Source organism: Nuphar pumila, chromosome 3 (assembly GCF_984573655.1).
Source record: "Nuphar pumila chromosome 3, dmNupPumi1.hap1.1, whole genome shotgun sequence".
In the NCBI taxonomy this organism is placed as follows: domain Eukaryota; kingdom Viridiplantae; phylum Streptophyta; class Magnoliopsida; order Nymphaeales; family Nymphaeaceae; genus Nuphar; species Nuphar pumila.
Window position 1 is genome coordinate 32,234,903 of NC_143251.1, and position 22,734 is coordinate 32,257,636.

Consider the following 22,734-nt stretch of genomic DNA (forward strand, 5'->3'; position numbering starts at 1 on the left):
CAATAAAGATTACATTTTTATTTTTATTTTTATTTTGTTTCCAGTTATACCCTTTTTAAGGGTTATGCTTTAGTGTCATTCTTGACACTTGCTCTTGTTAATCTAAGCTCGTGTTTCGAAGATCCCCATTTCATTTCACGTGCGACATCAAGAAGGTGCCTGTGTTTTCGTTCAGCCACACCATTTTGTTGAGAGGAATAGACACAAGTAGTTTGGGTAGAATGCCATAGTCTTGATAAAATTGCAACAAGGCTTTTGTTTTGAACTCAAGAGCATTATCAATGCGAACAATCTTGACAACAAATTCAAACTGAGTTTTTATTTCAAGAATTAAGGATTTGATAATACTTAGAACTTCAGATCTTTCTTTTATTAAATACACCCATGACAGCTTCGAGAAATCATCAACAATAACAAGATAATAACGACATTGAGTCCTAGTAGGAATCTTACTAGGACCCCATACATCTGCATGAAGAAGTTCAAAAACCTTATGACTAGACTGACTCTGACTAGAAGGGAACGAACTACGATGATGCTTACCCATTTGACATGCTTCACACTGAAATGATGTAGTAGAAGGAATTTGAGGGAAGACATAACAAAGCTTTGACAATGAAGGATGACCAAGACGACGATGCCACTGAACAGGGCTGAATGAGTGTTCTACTGCAGCATAAACATTGTCCACTGGATGATGTAGGTAGTAGACTCTATTTTCTTCATAGCCTCCACCAATCTTCTTCCCCGTCAGCAAATCCTGAAAATGACAACCCATCGGGTCAAATATCACTCTACAGTTTAGTTCTTTGGTAAGACAGCTAACAGAGAGTAAACTTTGAGGAAATGAGGGAGCATGAAGAACATTTTTCAATTGCAAGGAGGAGGATATAGAAATATTTCCCTGACCAACAACTGGTGAGGAACTCCCATATGCTAATGAGACTCCTCGATGAACAGTAATATCCTTTAGATCTGAAAAGAAAAGCAAATTCCCACACAAATGTATGGATGCACCAGAGTCAATAATCCACTTACTATCATTCAGATGAAGATGATTCTCTGTTGAGTAGGCCACACCAGCTACAAGAGAAGAGGAGCTTGAGGGACGAAGTGCTATCAGCTCATCATATTTTGATCGACTAAGGGTGATATTATCACTTGCAGAAGTATTATCATTTGCATTTGCTACCTCTAGTGTAGTAACATTAGCTTTTGGAACATTATGCCTTGACGAAGAAGGAATTGGACGGCCATGCTTATCCCAGCAGCGATCTTCTAAATATCCAGATTTTCCTCAGAAGGTACACTGAAGTTTTCCTCTGCCTCCAATACCTCTTCCACGACCTCCCTCTAATATTCTGAATATTTCCAATTCCATAACCAGATGAGACAGCTAGAGCAGATGACTGCGACACATGGTGAGATTGTGGAAGAGAAATCACAAGTCTACTCAGACGATTATATGCATCAGCAAGAGTAGGGACATCGGATCCAGTCAGCATTTGTACTTTTGCAACAAAGAATTCTAAAGATAAACCTATGAGAAACTGAGCTACCATAGTCTGTTCTTAATGATCCTTTTGCTGCGAACAACACTGAGGCCTGTGGGCATTGAGTCTTTCAAACGCTGCTTTGACAAAGGCATAATACTGAGCCAGTGTCTGATCTCCTCTGCAAATTATATATCTCCTGTTCGACTTGCAGGATATGACTCACATTAGTTTCTTGAGAGTATGTATCTCGAAGATTGTCCCACATCTGTTTTGTTGTATTATAGTAAATTAGACCATCTGCAATATGAGGTTCAACACTATTCATGATCCATGACATAACGATGTCATTATCTTCGTCCCAAATAATGTATTTTCCCACCTTTTTATTCAGTTCATTTTCCAACAAAATATGTTTTCTACGATGTCCAGATACCGACATCATAAAAGTTCTGGACCACCTGGCATAGTTAGTTTCATTCAATCTCACAGAAGAGCCATACGAGAAGGGATTTGCAAAACCTTATACTCCCCAATATACTCATTTTTGGAATCAAATTTCGAAGTTTCACCCATACTGAATAGTACTAACAGGATATGGGAGATATTTGATGCTAATGCAGCTGCCAAAAAAAATCCAGATTCACTCTCTTGAACGTGTTTTATAATCACACGTCAGCCAAGTCCACGACTATACAAGGCTGCTACACCAGAAATAAATTCACGACAGGCTACAACTGACACATAAAACAACGTGTTTAATGATCACGCGTCAGCCAATTCCACGACCACACCTGACTATTCAACCCACGTCAGACACAATGGGAAAAACAACTCAGAAACATAGATATGAGAAAGCCAGAACAACGTCAAACACGACAGCTTGTTCATGGTCTGATTTTAGCAGCTGCATTCGACATATAAATCCCACGATAGCAAAAAAAAAACTACTCCACGAAACAGAAATTAGGACTGCTACTTCCACGACACAGAAATTAAAAAAAACTTATTAACATGCTGCTTCCATGGCACAGAAATCACGCCTGCAAAAAAAAACTCCTTCCACGAAACAGAAAATCACGCCTGCTCTGCCGTAACACCCAACTTGGCTGTAATCGATCTGTAGATCTGATTACAGATCTGTGTCATGACCTTAGTCAGACATCAGATCTGTGATCAAATCTATACAATTAGATAAATAAAACTAACCGCACCTGTTTACGATTTTGTGTAGGTCGATCACGTCATCAGGCTCCTGAGATCCACTGCTCTGATACCATGTGGAAACTTGAATGAGGTGCACCAGAACTGAGGCAGCAGCAGAAGAAGAAGAAGAAGAAGAAGAGAGAGAGAGAGAGAGAGAGAGAACTCGTTAATTCTCTTTAGGACTAATCTCCTCTAAGTTAAATAGAGATAAGCCAATAAAAGAAATTACATACAAGTCCCTCCTTAATTATGAAATATCAAATAACCTACCTTTTAAGAAAGCTTAAGCTTAAAAACTCAATAGGACAATTAGTCTCAACAGTTACTTCTTGTGATGATCATATCATCGACATATAATAAGAGTACGACAATATCAGTACCCGTATCTTTGACAAAAAGAGCAATGCCTGGATAACAAGATCTATAACCCAAGTTTAGTATAACATTGTTAAACCTATCATGCCAAGTTTTGGGGGCTTGCTTAAGCTCATACAAAGTTTTTTTTTAATCGAAGAACTTTTTCTCTCTCGATCTCAAGATGCTAAGGCAATGAGTGTCCTAACACTAGTCATACGGCTTACAGGAGCAAATGTCTCTTCATAGTCTATTTCATACTCTTGGAGATAGCCTTGGGTTGCTAACCTAGCCTTATATCTTTCTAAGGATCTATCCCCTTTTGTTTTGACCATATAGACTCACTTACGTCCTATAGTGTTTTTTCCAGGAGTAATTATTGAATTTTCCAAGGGTACCTATTTCTAAGCTCATTGCATCAATCCATTCGGGAATTTTCTTAGCCTCTTTGTGGGTTGCGGGTTCATAAAAAGATTGAATAGAGAAAAGATAAGCTCTATATCTAGGAGAAAAAGTTTTATAAGACACAAATCTTTCAAGATGTCTAGAGGATCTACTAGATTTCCTAATACTAGGTTATCTTAGATTTTGGTTTTGTGAGTATCTATCAAGTGCTCATGTTGGATGATCAAGAGTTCTGGAATAAGTTTAAATATCATGATTTTGGGTGTCCTCAAAGGGAATACTAGAGTCATTAATACGCATATCATTATCATTCATACCACTATCAGGGGTATTATTTGACAATAAACCAAACAAAAAGGAATACTCGAGACTATCCTTAGGCTTATCAAAATCAAAACCATTTTCATTTTCGAGAAAGCTAACATTTCTTGACATGTATAATTTGTCATTTTTCTTATCATAGCATCTATACCCTTTTTGGTTATTAGCATAACAATGAAACACACATTGAATAGCCTTGGAAGATAATTTATCTTTTTTGTCAATAAGTACAAAACATTTGCATCCAAAGATTCTTAAGGTTTTTAAATCAGGAATGGTTTGATATAATTTTTCAATTGGGGATATGTTTTGCAAAGTGGATGAAGGCATTCGGTTGATAAGATAAATTGCAGTGAGGGCACTTTCAGCCCAAAAATTTTTGGGAACAATTTTTGCTACAAGCAAAGTTCTTGTAGTTTTAATGATATGTCAATGCTTTCTCTCAGCTAAACCATTTTGTTGAGAGGTATTTGGACAAGATCTTTGATGTGAAAACCCATTTTCTTTTAAATAATTTTTGAAGTCATTGGACAAATATTCTCCCCCTGAATTTGATCAAAAAATGACAATATTGGTTTGAAATTGGTTTTGTATAGTTTTATAAAATTCTTTGAAACATGAGAATACCTCAGATTTTTGCCTAAATAAATAGATCCAAGTATACCTAGTATAATAATCAATGAATATAACATAATAGCTAAGTCACACGGACTCGGCTAAAAGGTCGATGCACCCGCGTCGCCCGTACTCGACACAGGTGCGGCTTTGGATACGGGGCAGACATGGTCAACAAAGTGTCGAACTCGGTCAACGCACCGAGGCTGAGTCCATCCACATTTTGGACTCGGTCAACTTTGACCGAGTCTATTTTTGTCCATTTATTAAAATTAATTTTGGACTCGGTCAACTTTGATTGAGTCTATTTTTGTCCATTTATGATTGTTATATATATATATATTTATTGTTATTATTGTTATATATATATATATATATATATTTTGTCAACTTTGACCAGTCAACTTATTGCTTTAAAATTTACAATCATATATATATATATATATATATATATGTATATATATAGCCGTGTCCCCGTGTCCAAATTTTTTGAAATTGCTTTGCACCTATGTCGCACCCGTACCCGCACCCATGTGACATAGCATAATAGGAGAGTCCTCCTTTTGACATGATTGGTGTGGATCTCCATACATCCGAATGCACAAGTTCAAAAGGTTTTTAAGAAATAAAAGTTCTATGACGAAAAGGAATATTCTTCATTTTTTCAAGAATACATTTGTTATATATATATAAACACTTTATTACAAGAGTTTTTCAAAAACGAAAAAAGCGATAACTTAGATACATTAGGATGACCTAATCTTTGGTGCCATATAGAAATATCTTTTTCCTTGACAAAATGATTCTTTGGGAAGATGAAGAAAATCCATGTAGTAGAGGTTTTCCTTCCTATATCCTTCCCCAGTCAACTTCCCTGACTGATGATCCTACACCCAACATTTTTTTGATGAGAAGGAGACCTTGTACCCATAATTTGATATTTGAGAGACGAATAAAAGATTTAAGTTAAGTTTTGGAACAACTCTAATTTTAGGTACTTGAATTTTTTTAAATGTTTGAAAGATTTGTTCTATCGATCGTAGAAACACGAGAGTTATAAAAGGATTTTGTGCATTCGGATAAGAGAGATTATAAAGGAGTCATATGAAAAAAGGGAACCAGAGTCAAGAATCCAAGAAAGCATACCTAGAAGAGAGGAAGTAGATACGGCGACACCGGAAGTAGATATGGAAGAGTTCTTAAAGAATTGTTAAAATTCTTTCGTTAAATGTTTAATAGAATCCTTAAGTTTTCCTTCTCTTATGGTACCTTCACCACCTTGCTTGGATGGTGTTTCTTCAATGATCGCTACCTTTTTTTTGAGCTTAGGACAATCCGGTTTAATGTGTCTCACCTCTTGACAAAAATGACAAATCACTCATCTTCTCCTCCATTGTTATATGTTCCTCTTCCATTGTTACTTTTTCAAAATTGAGGAGGTTTATATGCTTTAACGTTATCACTGGCTCTTGACACGTCTAGTACCTCCTCACTTCCTTTTGTCATGCCAAGTCGGGTCTCGGCTTGGTATATTTCTTCAAGTGCATCATTAAGAGAGGTAGTTTCTGTCTTATGCAAGATATTGGACCTAACTTGCTCAAATTCAGGTCTTAACCTGAATAGGAAGGAAAACAAATGTTCCTCTGCAAGTTTCTTTTACCTCTTTTCATTGGCGGGACTTTCTCAATTTGGCTCAAGCAAGGCTAATTCATCCCAAAGAGGTGAGAGAGTATCATAGTAATCTTTCACTCTTATTTCCTTGTTTAACACCTCAAATCTTTTCTTGTAAAAAGTATTTTTATGCCAAGTCTTTTTGCACGAACAGGTGTTTATGAAAAAAGCCATGCAAAATTTGACTATGCTTGTTGCAATCTTGAGGTCGATGCTATTAATAAACCAAGAAAGAATTTGGGCATTTTCGGCTTTCCAATCTTTCACTTTGATGTAATGTTTTTTAAGTGCAGCCTCTCTTTCTTCATCATTGAGAATTTTCACTTGGTCACCATCCTTTTTTGGTGAGTATGAGTTGTGGTTCACATGTGGTACCACTCACATACCTTCATAATTTCTTCCCCTTAATGTGGTGCTCCATAGCGGTGGCCCACATCAAATAGTTGGAGTCATTTAGCTTGAAGGCAATCACCATCATGGATTCTTTTTCGCCCATTTGGATAGAGTGTGGATGGTTCTAACTTTGGAATCACTAACTTTTGGAAAAGAAGAGTTACACAAATACAAAAGCCTTAAGCTCTGATACCATGTAATGAAACAAGTGAAAGTACCAAACAGATCCCAGTAAGGATCAACACAAATACAAATGAAGTGCACAAACTAATTCATCAAAAGATAATAAAAGGTGAGAACAATCTCAAGAACATAACACACAAACACAATTATCCACTAAAGGCATACACAATAGCCACTATGGGCACACACAACACAATGTAAAAATATAAAATTCACTAGGAAATGCATAGAAAAGCATAGAGATTACAAATGGTTTCAACCCCTATTTATAATACGAGAGGGAGTGAAGGGGGCAGCCCAACTAGACATTGGGCTAGCCTCCAATGGTCATATTTATGACCTTTGGGAGCAGCCCAACGTCTAGTTGGGCTGCCTTAACAGCCATAAAGTACACAAAAGAAAATAAAAAAGAATACATAAGCCTCTAATAGGTTGGCACCTATACATGGGTGAAATGACTGAAATACCCCTGATGTGTATTTCAGTTTACATAAAACAGAAAACAGTAAATATATATAAGGAGGTTTATGACAAATTGGATACCAAAGAGGGCGAAAAGAATATTTATACGCTTGCAAAGATGAGATAGGAAATCGAGGGATCTGGGTATGGTTAGATGTATCAAAGATGAAACGCAAAGGGTTTTAGTCAAAGATGAGGAGATTAATGAGAGATAGAAAGATTATTTTGATAAGCTATTTAATAGAAGTCATGCTCAGGATCTTGGAGACTTCTCCATTCCTTTTCATGAGATGAATCGTGACTTCATGCACAAGATTCAAAAGAAAGAAATTGTAGAGGCTTTCAAGAAAATGAAATCAAGAAGGGCAGTTGGCCCAGATGGTATACCTATCGAGGCTTGGAAATGCTTGGGAGAAAAATGTTTAGAATGGTTAAGAAAACTTTTTAACAAGATTTGGCGGACAAATAAGATGCCTAATGAGTGGAGGAAGAGTACTTTGGTGCCTCTATATAAGAATAATGGTGATATATAAGATTGCACAAACTATCGTGGTATAAAACTCATGAGTCATACTATGAAACTTTGGGAGAGGGTGATTGAGTATAGGTTGAGGAAGGTTGTCATGATATCGGAGAATCAATTTGGTTTTATGCCTGAAAGATCAACTATGGAAGCTATACATCTTTTTAGACAACTTATTGAGAGATATAGAGAGAGGAACAAAGATTTGCATATGGTTTTTATTGATTTGGAGAAGGCTTACGATAGAGTACCTAGGGACGTTCTCTGGTGGACAATGATGAAGAAAGGTGTTTCTCTCAAGTACATTAGTATAATTAAAGATATGTATTAAGGAGTAGTAACCAATGTCCGCACTTGTGGAGGGGTGACAACCAATTTTCCTATAACGGTTGGGTTACATCAAGGATCTGCTTTAAGCCCTTTCCTATTTGCTATAGTGATGGATGAGCTTACGAGATCAATTCAAGAAAATGTGTCGTGGTGTATGTTGTTTGCTGATGATATTGTTTTGATTGATGAGTCTAGAGCTGGGGTTAATGCTAAGTTAGAATTATGGAGACAGACATTGGAAGCAAGAGGTTTTAAGTTGAGTAAGAGTAAGACAAAATACATGGAATGTCGATTTAGTAAGCAACGAAATAGAGATGGGAGTGTAGTGAAGCTTGTGAGCAAGAAATACCGGTGGATGATTCTTTCAAATATTTGGGATCTATCATTCAAAAGTATGGAGAAATTGATGGAGATGTAAATCATAGGATAAAGGTTGGGTGGATGAAATGGAAGAGTGCAACTAGAGTGTTGTGCGATTGTAGAATGCCATTGCGGTTGAAGGGAAAGTTTTATAGGACGACTATTAGGCCCGCTTTACTATATGGTACGGAATGTTGGGCTGCCAAGAGACATCATATTCAAAAAATGAGTGTGGCTGAGATGCGTATGCTTAGATGGATGTGTGGAAATACAATAAAAGATAAGATTCGGAACGAGGAGATACGTAAGAAGCTAGGCGTTGCACCCATTGAAAATAAGATGAGAGAGAATCGTTTACGGTGGTTTGGACATATTCAGCGAAGGCCTAATGATGCTCCTGTTTGAAGGATGGAGAAATGGGAAAATATATTAGTTAAAAGAGGTCAGGGTAGGCCTAGGAAGACTTGGATGGAGATGATAGGAACGGATATGAATGCTTTGAACCTCACCGAGGACATGGCATTGGATAGAAATGATTGGAGGAGAAGGATTCATGTGGAAGACCCAGACTGATTTTCTTTTTTGGTTCATATCGCCGACCCCAATTGTTTTGGGATGAAGGCATAGTTGTTGTTGTTGTTGTTGTTGTTGTATGTCTTTGGTGTAGGTGTGTGTACCAAAAATGCGTTGTGAATGAGTAGTCCCACTGTTCATGTACATCTGACAGTATAAATGGGTTTAACATGGTTCATCTACCACAAAATACTTTTTTGTATGAAAAAAATAAATATTGCAATAATAATTTTCTTAAAATATGGGGACATTTCTGTCCATATAGGCATTGATTGGTGTCGCATTATTGATATCTATCCTTTGATGTTAATCTTGTATACTTGCAATAAGCCAATTGAAGAGGAAAGAAGAAAGAGGGAGAAGGTAGAAGAGAAGAGGAAGAAGGTAGAGCTCATTCACAGCAGGGTATATCTCAATCTGGCTTTCTTTTATTCTTACATAATAAAACCAATTGTTTCATCCTAACAATGCCCTTGTATTACAAAGTTAATCCCAATTAACTCTGGATTCTGCAGTCAAACTTTGTCAGCCCCAACAAGGACAAATATGTCCTTGCCCTATTATGGCAATTGGGTTGATCAAGGGGCATGGAGTGTTGAATGGAATGGATCTTTAGTAAAAGACCACAAAGAGGTCAACCAGTAGACCCATTATTTTGGACCTAAACAACTACTTTCTTCTTCACCTGTTTTTCTTCAAATCTTTCTATATTTTCCTTTATTATGGGCTGTAAACATTAACCATCTATGTCACACGGACTCTACTAACAGGGCACCACACCCGCACCCGGGCGGGTGCGACACTTGGACACAACTTCCTTTGTGTTAGATGAAGTCAACCACATTGAGATCCATTTCTATCCAAAAGTAGATTCAGTTAACCCTAATCAAGTCCATTTTTATCTATATTATATATATATAAATACATAAATGCACACACTTACACGTAGTGTTAACTTAAAACTGTTAAAATTTTTATATATATACCCTCCCCGCAACCCCGTACCCGCACCTATGTGACATAGTTGACCATCTTTTCTGCTAAAGGAAGTGGTAGAACGTATCGTTAAAAGCTTTGTAGGCTCCCATTGTGTACTTCTAAAAAGACTACCTACCATTTGTTGATGTCATGATAACATTTTGCCATGCTGGGCTCCAATCTCAGAAAGAATAATGTTGTTTGGTTTTTTCATATGTGATTTGTTGGGTAAGTCAAAAGCATTTTCTTGGAATAAAACTAAGATTTTCCCTTGTTTGTGTATAATGTATGAGGGGCATCTTATTTGATTGTAATGTGATATTTGGTGTTATTTCATCAATATGGAGTTAGTCAAGCCCAAGGAAAGAAAACATGATATGCCTTATTGTCAATGGAGGTCAAGTGAAAGGCAATCTAGTAGCTTTGTGGTTTGGCTTACTCGAAGGAGAAAGGGCTGGTCATTATTAGTGATGAATCAATGAGTTTGTCAAAACCACGATCCTTGATTATTTGTGAGAAGGGTGAAAAAAGGCGTATTCAAGACACACTTAGGGATCATTTGTTTCATTCCCACCAATAAGAAAAGACTCCATGGGAAAGGTCTCCCATGATGGGAGGGCCAACCCATGTGTGAAAAAATGCATAAGTAAATCCATTCATAGGGAGGGTTGTAACGCCCCTAAAATCCCGGACTCCTAACTTTTTAGGAAAATTTTGAAAGCTTTCTAATTATTCATTTTTCAGAGTTTGAAATAGCAGTTCAGCGGAAAATGGTGTTTGAAATGACAAGTCAACGAACCTTGGGCGCATTACTGGCCAACCTTCTTTTACACAACGGATTTATAACTCTGTACATTCATTGAAACCAAATAGATTCAAAATGAGGTTTTAAAGTTTATACGAAAAGTGGAATTTTAAATAAACCCTCGTACCAAATTACAAAAAAAATATTCTCAGGAGCGAAACGTCAGGGAAAAAGTCTCATCTTGATATCATCACGTTATTGTGTCATCGCTTGCCGTTCCGATCTGATACCATATAAGAAAGTGAAAAATACGCTACAACAAATGTCTCTCAACAAGTTCTCACAAATACATCATAAGAACCACAAAGGTTCACAAAGAGAACTTAAGAATACACACAACCCGAAACGGGTATAAAAATGAAAAATAAACAATTTTATTGATTTGAGATAAAAACCCAAAACAAGAGTAAGTATTTACAAGGGGAATAGCCCCATATTTATAGAGAGATAGAGAGAAGCCTTAAGAGAGTTGTTGGACTCTCCAACGGCTCTAATAGAGCTGTTGGGGAGTCCAACAGCTCTTTTTGGATTTACCTTTTTGACTTGGTCAAAAAGGTACCTTTTTGACTAGTCAAAAAGGTAAAGGCCAAATCAGTCCAATGATGGACTGGTTTGGCTAATTCTAGTTGTATTTTAACTAGAATTAATTAAACGAAAAATCCTAACTAGAAAGGAGATAAAACATTACATGTCTATGAGATTATATATGAGATTACATATTTTAACAATCATCACCTGTACCCTTGAAACGGGTCAGATTGAAAAAAATCTGATAGGTGTATAGATATAACAATTAAGAACAAAACTAACATATGTGTTATCCTTTTCGTGATTTGCAAGTCAAAATAAGTAAAATAAATATAACTTTGTTTCGATATTAACTGTCCTGAGGGTACGCACAGGAAAAACGTAGAAACAACTGAGACTGTCCGGGGGTTTGTTATTCTATGTATTTTGATACCTCGGACAACTAACTGAGTCTGCTCGTAAGGGGATGGCCAATGACTAAGAGAGAATTCCCTAGAGGCCACTCGTTCAAGGGGATGCATCCATACTTCTGCAGAAGTCATTGGGACCTACCACCTAGGATAATTTTTGGTAGCCCAGTCTCCTAACTCCAATGACAGGGAACACCGAGTTCAATTGCTACTCGAGGAACGTAGTTTTTAACAATCTGTCCATCAGAGTTTTTGTATCATCCCATCTTCTCCCTTGACAGAACCAAAGAGACGAATGAGTATATCAGGTTCTATTTTAACTGACAACCCATTCTACAAGCTCTGGTATTTTAAACCATCTCGAGCATCTTACTTGTGAAGGCGATGATCACCATTTAAGTGATTTCTTTTTCATCATTGTGCATTTGCACGTTACGAGGTTACCATAAACCTGTCGTACAATCACCGTGATACTAACATGCCATGCATGTCTGATAGTACTGTTACGATGAGAGGGGTATCGGTTTCTCAGAAAGAAACCCCAACTTTGTTTAGAAAATCTCAACGTCCCGTGCTCTAGGTCGGGAATGTCTGAGTCATTTTTGGATATCAAACAAAAAACCATACATACCTTTTAGGGCTACGCAGGGTTGAGGGAAAGACTTGGTTGTGAATAAGCAACTACTAGATATTCGTTTTTGCTTTTCGAAACAATGAATATTACAAACATTGGAACCTCGCATGAAATTTCTTTTTTCTATAAAGACTTGGCGAGCATGCACAATTATGCATCTTTAAATGCAAGCATAATGCAAAGTAGGCAGAAGTACGCAAAACTGCATACCTTATAAAGTCATATACATGTATATATGATATATATATATATATCAAAGCATAAGCTTGTGTACATTACAACGGGACGACAATGTAAATTACATAAAGCAAAGCTCGACTTGCGAAGCCACACATCGAGCTAAATAAATTACATAAGCGATGTACGCAACCGTACATCGGCTAAATAAATTGCGTAAGCAGTGCACAATGTACGAAACCGTACGTCAGCCAAATAAATTGCATAAGCAGTAGCTTGTGCACGTAACAACATGGCGGCAAGTAAATGACATAAAGCAAGACTCGATGTGCGAAGCCACACATCAAGTTAAATAAACTGCGTAAGCGATGCACGATGTACGAAATCGTACATTGGCTAAATAAGTTGCTTAAGCAATGCACGATGTACAAAACCGTATATCGGTTAAGTAAATTGCGTAAGTAGTAGCCTGTGCATGTAACAGTGCGGCGACAAAGTAAATGACATAAATTTTAAATGGACAAGAATACGCAAAATTGCGTCCTTGAGTTAAAAGCATATATATATATGTATATACATATACATATATGTTAGAAGTGTCTTGCCATTGTCCTTATATGCAACTTTTCCCTACCTCGGAGATAGTCAAACTTGCTGACGGTTTCGAGCGTACGTCTTTAAAGATTTATGCTTTGGTAAGCGTGTTTTGTCCGTTGCATTGATGTGCTAAAAGGTATTTTTATCGTGCTGCGAAAGAGAACATTGCAACAACTTAAATTAATAAAATAAACAATGTTTTGTGTTGCACGGGTCGAACCCGATCCTAGTTCGAGCTGACCGGACCGAGCCAGGCTTGGTCTGAAGGCGGGAACCGAGCTGGGCTCGATGCTGATTGAGCTCAACTCGGTCAGGCTTACCCAGCGTGGTTGGGCCACTGTCGTAGGCAATGGCCAGCCCACAACCGAGTCAGGCTCGGTTCCTGCTCAAGAAAGAAAGAAGAGGCATACGAGGGTTTGTCTGACCTCGTTGTCCTTCCATAACCAGGGGGAATGAAGGTGGTGGTTGTAATGAAGTGCCAAATGAAAAGAGCAACGTCTCCAAGCGAAAGCACGGAAGCACGCACATACACAAGATGCCACTAAAGGGCAAAATAAACCACAAAAGTGGTCAAGCACAAAAAGAAGATAAAAAATATATCTCACTTCATAGAATGCTTCAAAAGAAGCTTAAGGAATACATGGGGCTGAGCCCCTTATTTATACACAGCAAGGGACCCAAGGAGGGGCTCCCATAGAGTCGTTGGAGCCCCTCCAACGGTCATATTTATGACCGTTGGAGGGGTCCAACGACTCTATGTGGACCCCTCTCAAATGTAAAAAAGAAAAAGTAAAAAATACAAAAAAAGGAAAAAGAATAAAGGAAAAAAGAAAGAAAAGAAAAAGCATATCAAGGATATGCGTGTACAGGTGAAATGACAGAAATACCCCTGTTGGGTTTTACAAAATATATATATATATATATATTTATATATATAGATAGACACGTAGACATATATATATATATATCATGTATATGTATATGTGTCGTAATCGATATATATATATATACATCATATTATAACACCCCCCCTCAAACACACGGTGAAATCACCGAGAGTTTGCTAAGGAGGAAATAGAAGCGAGGCGAAGGCAAGGCTTTGGTGAAGAAGTCCGCCAACTGATATTCGGTAGGAACTCATCTCGAACATAATGACAGTCCATCTCAATATGCTTCGTTCGTTCGTGAAAAGTGTGATTGCTAGCGATATAAATGGAGCTCTTGTTGTCACAGCATAGCTTTGAGGGAGTTGAGAATGAGACACCCATATCTTTAAGTGAGCTTCTTAACCATATAATCTCAGTTGTGGTAGTGGCCATCGCACGATATTCGGCTTCAATAGATGAGAGAGAAACTTTACGCTGCTTTTTACACCTCCAGGAGATAAGTGACTCCTCAAGAAACACACAATAACCTGTGGTAGAAATACGATCATCGGGGTTACCCCCCAATCAGAGTCAGTATACGCAAGTAAAGTAAGAGGTGAAGAAGAGGATAAGAATACTCCCTTAGTTATGGAATCTTTTAGATATCTGATAATCCTCATTACTGCTGTCATGTGAGTGGTGGTAGGAGCAGTCTGAAATTGGCTTGCACTATGAACTGCATGGGAAATGTCAGGCCTGGTAATAGATAAATATGTTAATGATCCAATCAATTGACGATAAGGCGTGGGATCTGCTAAAGGAGTGCCATCATTGGCTCTCATCTTGGCATTGATCACTTCTGGAGTCTCCACCCTTTTGTCATCTGTTAGCCCAGACCTAGCAATAATATCAGAGGCAAGCTTCATCTGAGATAGGACATACCCCTTGGGGGAGTATGCAACTTCAATTCCTAAGAAATACCTCAAAAAACCCAGATCAGACATATCAAAATTTTTCTTAAGAATATTTTTAATAAGATCAATACCTTTCTTATCATTACCTGTGATAATCATATCATCAACATATAATAACAAAATGGTTATGTATTCATTAGAGGATTTAACAAACAAAGCAGTATCAGTGTAACATGAGGAGAAACCATTATCAAGAACTACTTTGCTAAAAAGATCATACCACGCTTTTGGCGCTTGTTTTAACCCATAAAGAGCTTTGTTTAATTTTAGAATATTGCCTTTCCCAATTTCAAGACCTGGCGGAGGATCCATAAGAACTTCTTCACATAAAGTTCCATTTAAGAAAGCATTTTTAACATCAAGTTGGTATATGGGCCATTGTTTGATGGATGCTAAAGCAATTAAGGTCCGTACACTAGTCATTCTGGCCACGGGAGCAAAAGTTTCTTCATAATCAATCCCATATTCTTGGGCATAGCCTTTTGCTACCAAACGAGCTTTGTATCTTTCAAGAGACCCATCACATTTAGTTTTGACTTTATATACCCATCTACACCCAATTGCCTTCTTCCCTAAAGGTTGAGGAATAATGCTCCAGGTTTGGGCCTTGTTAAGAGCCTCTAGTTCGATTTTCATGGCTTCAATCCAATGTGGGTGATCTTTAGCTTCCTTAAAAGATGTAGGTTCGTGATACGAATGTATTAACATAAGACAGGCCCTATAATTCGGAGAAAAAGATTCATAGGACACAAACTTTTGTGGTGGCCTACTGGTACGAGAAGATCTCCTAGGTAGATTGTTGTCAGTAGATTCTTCTAAAGAGAAGTCTTGAGAGTATCTGTCAATAGCAGGTTGATGTTTATTTCCTATCCGTCGGGTATAGACATTTATATCATTAAGGTTTTCATTTTGGGAGGTATTATCATGTTGTTGTATATCATTATAATGTGAAATTCCATCACAACTAGTATCACAAGAAATAGCCTCAGGAGACTCAATTCTAGGAGCTAAGTCAAATAGAAAAGAATAATCGATGTCTTCCTTAGATGTGTGGATATCGAAACCATTTTGTTCTTCAATAAAGTTTACATTTCTCGACACATATAATTTATTGTTTCGAATATCAAAACATCTATAGCCTTTTTGATTCTCACCATAGCCAATGAACACACATTCAATAGCTTTAGGTGACAACTTATCTTGTCCTAAACTAAGTACAAAACATTTGCATCCAAAGATTCTTAATCTATTAAAATCGGGAGTAATTTTAAATAATTTTTCAAAGGGCGAAACATTTTTCAAAGAGGAAGAGGGCATACGATTCACAAGATATGTTGCGGTAAGAAGAGTTTCGGCCCAAAAGTTTTTAGGAACACATTTAGACACAAGAAGAGTTCTTGTGGTTTCAATTAAATGCCTATGTTTCCTTTCCGCAAGACCATTTTGTTGCGGAGTTTTAGGACAAGATCTTTGGTGCAAAATTCCATTTGTTTTAAAATAATTTTGGAAGTCTTTAGACATGTATTCTCCTCCTGAGTCGGATCTAAAAATGGCTATATTGTGTTGGAATTGATTTTGAACAAGAGCGTGAAACTCTTTAAAATTAGTGAAGACATCAGATTTATTCTTGATAATATAAACCCATGTGTATCTAGTAAAATCATCAATAAAAGAAACATAGTAAGAGAAGCCTCCTTTGGACATAACGGGTACCGGTCCCCATACATCGGAATGCACAAGTTCAAAAGGCCTTTTTGACACAAAATTGCTATGAGAATATGGAAGAGAGTGAATTTTCCCAATAATACAATCATTGCATGTAAATGTATTTGTATTACAAAATTTTTCCAAAAATGGAAAAGGTACAATTTGGAAATACTAGGGTGCCCAAGTCTCTTATGCCAAGTCTCAATATCTTTGGATTGAACATGATTACAAAATGATTTGGATGGCAAAGACAAAAAATCCATATAGTAAAGGTCCCCTCTTCTATGGCCTTGCCCAATCCGCTTCCCGGACCGAAGATCCTGCACATAGCAATGGGTTGGTGAAAAAGAGACATTACACTCAAAATCAGTGATTTGAGAGACGGAGAAAAGATTTAGATTAAGTTTTGGGATGATTCGGATTTTGGGAACAAAAAATTCTTTGTTTTGGTCATAAATTTTCTCAAGGTTTCCAATACCCTCAACATTTAAAGAAGTTCCATCGGCGGTGGATACATATGATTTAAACTTATTGAGACTTGGTTTTGACAAAAGTGATGCATTTGGAGTCATATGGAAAGAGGCACCCGAATCAAGAATCCAAGAAGACATACCTGGGAATGAAGAAATGGCGGCACCGAAAGTGGAAGGTGAGGATGATGATGTAGAGGCGTTCATCTTCATAAATTGTTGGAGAGTTTCGGTTAGATGAGCGATGGAATCCTTTATGTCACCATCCTTCTTTGAATCTTCATTGATGATTGGAGGAGTTTCTCCCACGGAAGCTACCTTCTTCTTGAATTTAGGGCAATCGGGATGAATATGGCCCGGTTCATTACAATTATGACAAATGATTTTCCTTCCTCCACCATTATTCTTCCAAAAATGTGGTGGTTTATATGATCTTACATTGTTGCCGGGTCTAGACACGGCATGTACTTCATCAACATCCCTTTTCAAGGCCAAACGGGTTTCTTCTTGACATAAATCGGCCAAAATATCGCTTAGAGGAGTAGAGGCTCTATGAAGTAGAGATCCTCTAAGTTGTTCAAATTCGGGACGAAGCCCATGAATAAATTGAAAGAACCTCTCTTTTTCCATTTGCTCTTGTCTCATAGCAATAGCACTTCCTTCCCATTGCGGTTCGAGAAGGACAAGTTCATCCCATAAAGAGGATAGGGCACTATAGTAGTCCCTAATGCTCATATCACCTTGCTTGGTAGCTCTTACCTTTTCTTGAAGAAAAAAATGCCTAGCAAGGTCTCTTTGAGTGTACATACCTTTCATGAAAAACCATGCTTCATTAGCCTTCTTGAATTTAGCAAGATTTGCACAAATCTTCAATTCGACGTTATTCATGAACCATGCTAAGATTTTAGCATGTTCACTTTCCCAATCTTCCATTTTAGAAGAGTAATCAAGAATAGCCTTTTCTTTTTCTTCTTCATTCAAGGCTTTTTCTTCACCTCCTTCAATTTTAGTTAACTTAAGTTGTGGTTCCGGAATGGTTCCACATACATAACCCCAAAGCCTTTTACCTTTGAGATTATTCTCTATAGCGGCCGCCCACATGCGATAATTGGTCTCATCCAATTTGAATGAGAGATCGATTTTTGCATCTTTGTTGGCCATTAGAAGAAAAATTTATAAGACAAGAGAGAGGAGAGGTATTACTTGTCAATGGAGGATCCAATGAAGCCTTCTTAGCCAAGGCTCTGATACCATGTAATGAAGTTTCAAATGAAAAGAGCAACGTCTCCAAGCGAAAGCACGGAAGCACGCACATACACAAGATGCCACTAAAGGGCAAAATAAACCACAAAAGTGGTCAAGCACAAAAAGAAGATAAAAAATATATCTCACTTCATAGAATGCTTCAAAAGAAGCTTAAGGAATACATGGGGCTGAGCTCCTTATTTATACACAGCAAGGGACCCAAGGAGGGGCTCCCATAGAGTCGTTGGAGCCCCTCCAACGGTCATATTTATGACCGTTGGAGGGGTCCAACGACTCTATGTGGACCCCTCTCAAATGTAAAAAAGAAAAAGTAAAAAATACAAAAAAAAGGAAAAAGAATAAAGGAAAAAAGAAAGAAAAGAAAAAGCATATCAAGGATATGCGTGTACAGGTGAAATGACAGAAATACCCCTGTGGGGTTTTACAATATATATATATATATATATATATATATATATATATATATATATATATATATATTTATATATATAGATAGACACGTAGACATATATATATCATATATATGTATATGTGTCGTAATCGATATATATAGATATATATATATATAAATATACATCATATTTTAACAGTGGTGGCGATGATTACCATCGTCCAGTAGAGGAAGCAACTCTAGTGGCATCCGACTACTCAGACAGGTGGTCGGTGGCGTTTGCAGAAGAGCCGCAACAGAGGAGCGGCTAGCCTGCTGGCCCCTCAAGAAGGGGCAAGACCACCATGGTTCAGCAGAGACGGGCAGGAGGGCCAGCACCCTCCTGCTGCTGTCACAGGCGAGACAGAGGGTAGGAGGGTGTTGCCCTCCTGCGACTATCAAAGAAAGAGAGAAAAGGAGCAGGAGGGTGCTGCCCTCCTGTTGCCATAAAAAGGGAGAGAGGGCAGGAGGGTGTTGTCCTCTTGCGGCTGTTAAAAAGTGAGAGGGCAGGAGGGCGCTGCCCTCCTGCTGGGAGAAGAAGGCAGGAGGGGTGGCGCCCCTCCTCTGCCTTGGTTTACCGGGAAACAGAGAGGAGGCAGGAGGGTTGCCCTCCTGCCGGCGTCAAATAGAGAGAAGGGAAGAGGGGGGAAAGAGCAGGGAGGCAGGAGGCTCGGGTGACAACAAGGGCGGAGGGGGTGGTGGCTTCAGCAGCCCCACCGGGTTGGCACCCAACGGCCACAGCAGCAGCCGACGGCTGCTGCTGTCCTCTGAGAAAGTAGAGGAAGAAGAAGAAACAAGGGGGGGGGGGGATGGAACCCGGATCCAAAACTTTTTTTTTTGGAAAAATGTGTGTTACAAGGGTGGTATGTATGGATTTACATAGAAAATCCATAGTTAATGTGAAAATAAACTCATGATGACTATGGGCCCCACAGGAAAATGGTGTTGGCATGTTTGTTTCACCTACATATGTAAATGGAGGGTTCCCATATGTAAACCCCCATTTTCATGTGTAAATTGGGTGAAACAAACGACCCCTTATATTTGGATACTTCAGGGCAAGTAGAGCTCTTAGGCATGTTCGGGAGGATGGATATCTTCACTCCAAATTGAGTGGTAATGTTGTAAACTTGTAATTGATAGTTATTAATATCCATATAATCCCTGATAACTGGGTTGAGTGAGTGATGTAAAGCATTGACTGAAATGGTTTTTGTATTTTAAGAACATTATCGTCAGTTATATCATTTCTTTGCATCTCTTCAATAAAAGAACCAAGGGGTTAACTAGTAGACCCATTTCTTTGGCCCAAATACAACATCTTCAAACCCCCACCCGCTCTCCCCCTTCTGGTTCTTTCTTTGTTTTCCTTTCATACAGCTCTTTCTACTATAGGAAAGGAGGTAGTTGAACAATTAATGCAGAAATGGATGGTGCAGATTGCACAAAAATGCAACTGTTAAAAATATAACTTTTTCCTTCCAAATTTGTAGGCGTAAAACATTATTTATAATAAGTATATCATTCTGAATCTATCTGTATGGTTTGATCTACTTGAAAATGCACAAGTGGTTGGATTCTACTCATTGATGTGGTATACACATCCTCACCAGAGTTGTATGTATGTATATCTGTTCCATGTCTGGGATGTCGCCTATGTTTTGGTGTATCTAGGTGACAGGCTCACAGTGTACTAATTTTTTGTCTGTATTTTTATGTTTGTCCATTGTAGAAACAAGCTTGGTCAAAGCCTCAAGCATTGCCCATGTTGACTGACCAAGTTAAAACAGAAGCAGACTCTGTACTTGATCATGTAAAAATACCAACTGATGGGACTGATGTTTGGGAAATTGATGTTAGACTGCTAAAATTTGAGAGTAAAGTGGCATCCGGATCATATGGCGATCTGTAAGTTATGTGTTTTTCTTTCTAGTCTTCGTAATTGTTTGATATTTACTCATGCTAAGTACATCCCGCCAACTTTCAGCTATCGGGGAAGCTACTGTAGTCAGGATGTTGCTATTAAGGCCCTTAAGCCTGAACGTGTTGATGTTGATATGCAATGTGAATTTGCTCAGGAAGTTTTTATCATGAGGTGTGCTCTTTATTGACAAACAGATTTTCACTTTTATTTTAATATATCTTGACAAAAAAATTTACTCATCTCCTCAATGAACTATATGCTTGAGCATTCCTCTCTTTTTTAGTACATGATAAGTTCTATATATATATATATGTGTGTGTGTGTGTGTGTGTGTGTGTGTGTGCTAGTATTTTGTACATGCAATCTAGTAGAAAACATCATTCACGTTTTTCCATTTTTTTGGTAGATTTAACCTTATAAACATGATCTATATATGTTCTTTAGTAGAAAACAAGTTTTGGATCATGTTTTTATAACATGTAACTTGGTTTTCCAAGGTCTTCAATAATGAAAGGTCCACAATATACCAAAAATTCGTGACTAAAAAAAATCATACTTTTTACATTAAAAAAATGATCCAAAGTCTGATCCTCTGCAAACAATACCATGCAGATTGAGTGGATACAGCCTCCATCTATGATTTTCCAACAAGAGTGTAGACAATAGCGTATATATATATATATACACTATGTTTCCGTGTGTGTGTGTGTGTATCATAGTCACAGATATCAATGATAATTTCAAAATATTGCGATATTATCTCTGTATTTTCAGCAAAATATATTAAAGGCAAAATATCATGATATTTTGAAAATATCACTAATTTAATCATATTGTGATATTATCACAAAAAGGTTGTGATATTCTTGTGTTAATATCACTATATTATCAATTATTTTTACTGTTATTTATTGTATTCATCTTAAATATGTTTTTCTTCTTTATTTTACATTTTTTACTTATTTTATTATATATGTATTTTATTATCTAAACATGATATTTTGTTACTTATTTTTGTTATTTGTATATTTTTAAAAAATTTTAAGCCCAGAGAAATTCTCAAGATTTATCACCAAACCTATAATATCGTGAGATATAGCCAATACTGATATTTGTGACTATGATATATATATATATATATATATATATATATATATATATATATATATATATATATATATATATATATATATATATCTTTCTTTGCAAAGACATTATGAAGGGTACTCTAGGAGGTTATATGTGTATCTTTGTTCACTTGTGCTTTGTGTCTCTTTTGCCAGTATGATTACCAATTCTTAGGAACAATCAGAATAGAAGGAAGGTAGAGGCAAAATAATACCAGGCGGAGTCCTTTAACCTATAGGGACCATAGAGTTAGTTTTTGAGGGATAGTCACATTAAATGAGCACTAAGGCTCAGCTTTTGCTCTTTGGCCTAAATCATGTTGGTGAATTACAAATAATTACTATAAGTACAACACAATGAGGGGTTCTGGTGAACAAAGTCGTGCAATATATGTAAATTTCATTGTCCAATTAATGCATTGGGGATGATGTGAATAGAAGCAACTAAGCTGTTGATAGAAGCAGTGAAGCTCCTGAAATGGGAATTGTCAGTTTACCTCAATCTCAGGTTAGTGGACAAATCAGACAATTTGAAACAAGGGACTTGGTTTCAGTCTCATGGGGGATGGCACCCGGTTGGGTATAATTAGACACAAAGGAAAAGAAAAGTTCTCTCTTCTTCATTTTGCCTAATTTTTAGTTCCTGTTTCAGTAATGTGTTAGTTTAATCTATTTCCAGCTTGAAAGCTTCATTGAATAAATGGAGAGAGTTCTGTTATTGTTCACTTTTTCATGTTCCCTTTTAATTGGGGAAACTTTGAGTGCTTCAGCAAGGATGATATGTAGACTATAGTTACCAAAAATTGGAGCACGGGTGAGTGTATGTGGCGAACTCTCTGGTGTGATCTTATGTGTGTATAAACGAGTGGAATCCCATTTTATGCATTTTCAAGTAGATCAGGCAGCATGAATGCGTTACTATGATTTAGTTGCTGGAAATCATGTTTCACAT

At 37.4% G+C, this 22,734-nt stretch overlaps 1 protein-coding gene across 2 annotated transcripts in view; it reads left to right on the plus strand.

Annotated features, from left to right (window-relative positions):
- LOC149842504 (serine/threonine-protein kinase STY46-like) overlaps positions 1-22,734 on the plus strand; it is an 81,283-nt gene that overhangs the window by 46,337 nt on the left and 12,212 nt on the right. Inside the window, exons 8-9 of one of the 2 annotated variants that reach the window (XM_089999237.1) lie at positions 20,464-20,639; positions 20,719-20,826. In XM_089999237.1, coding sequence (XP_089855363.1) covers positions 20,464-20,639; positions 20,719-20,826 — 284 coding nt within the window. The remainder of the gene's footprint in view (positions 1-20,463; positions 20,640-20,718; positions 20,827-22,734) is intronic. The other variant, XM_089999238.1, reaches the window with a different exon arrangement.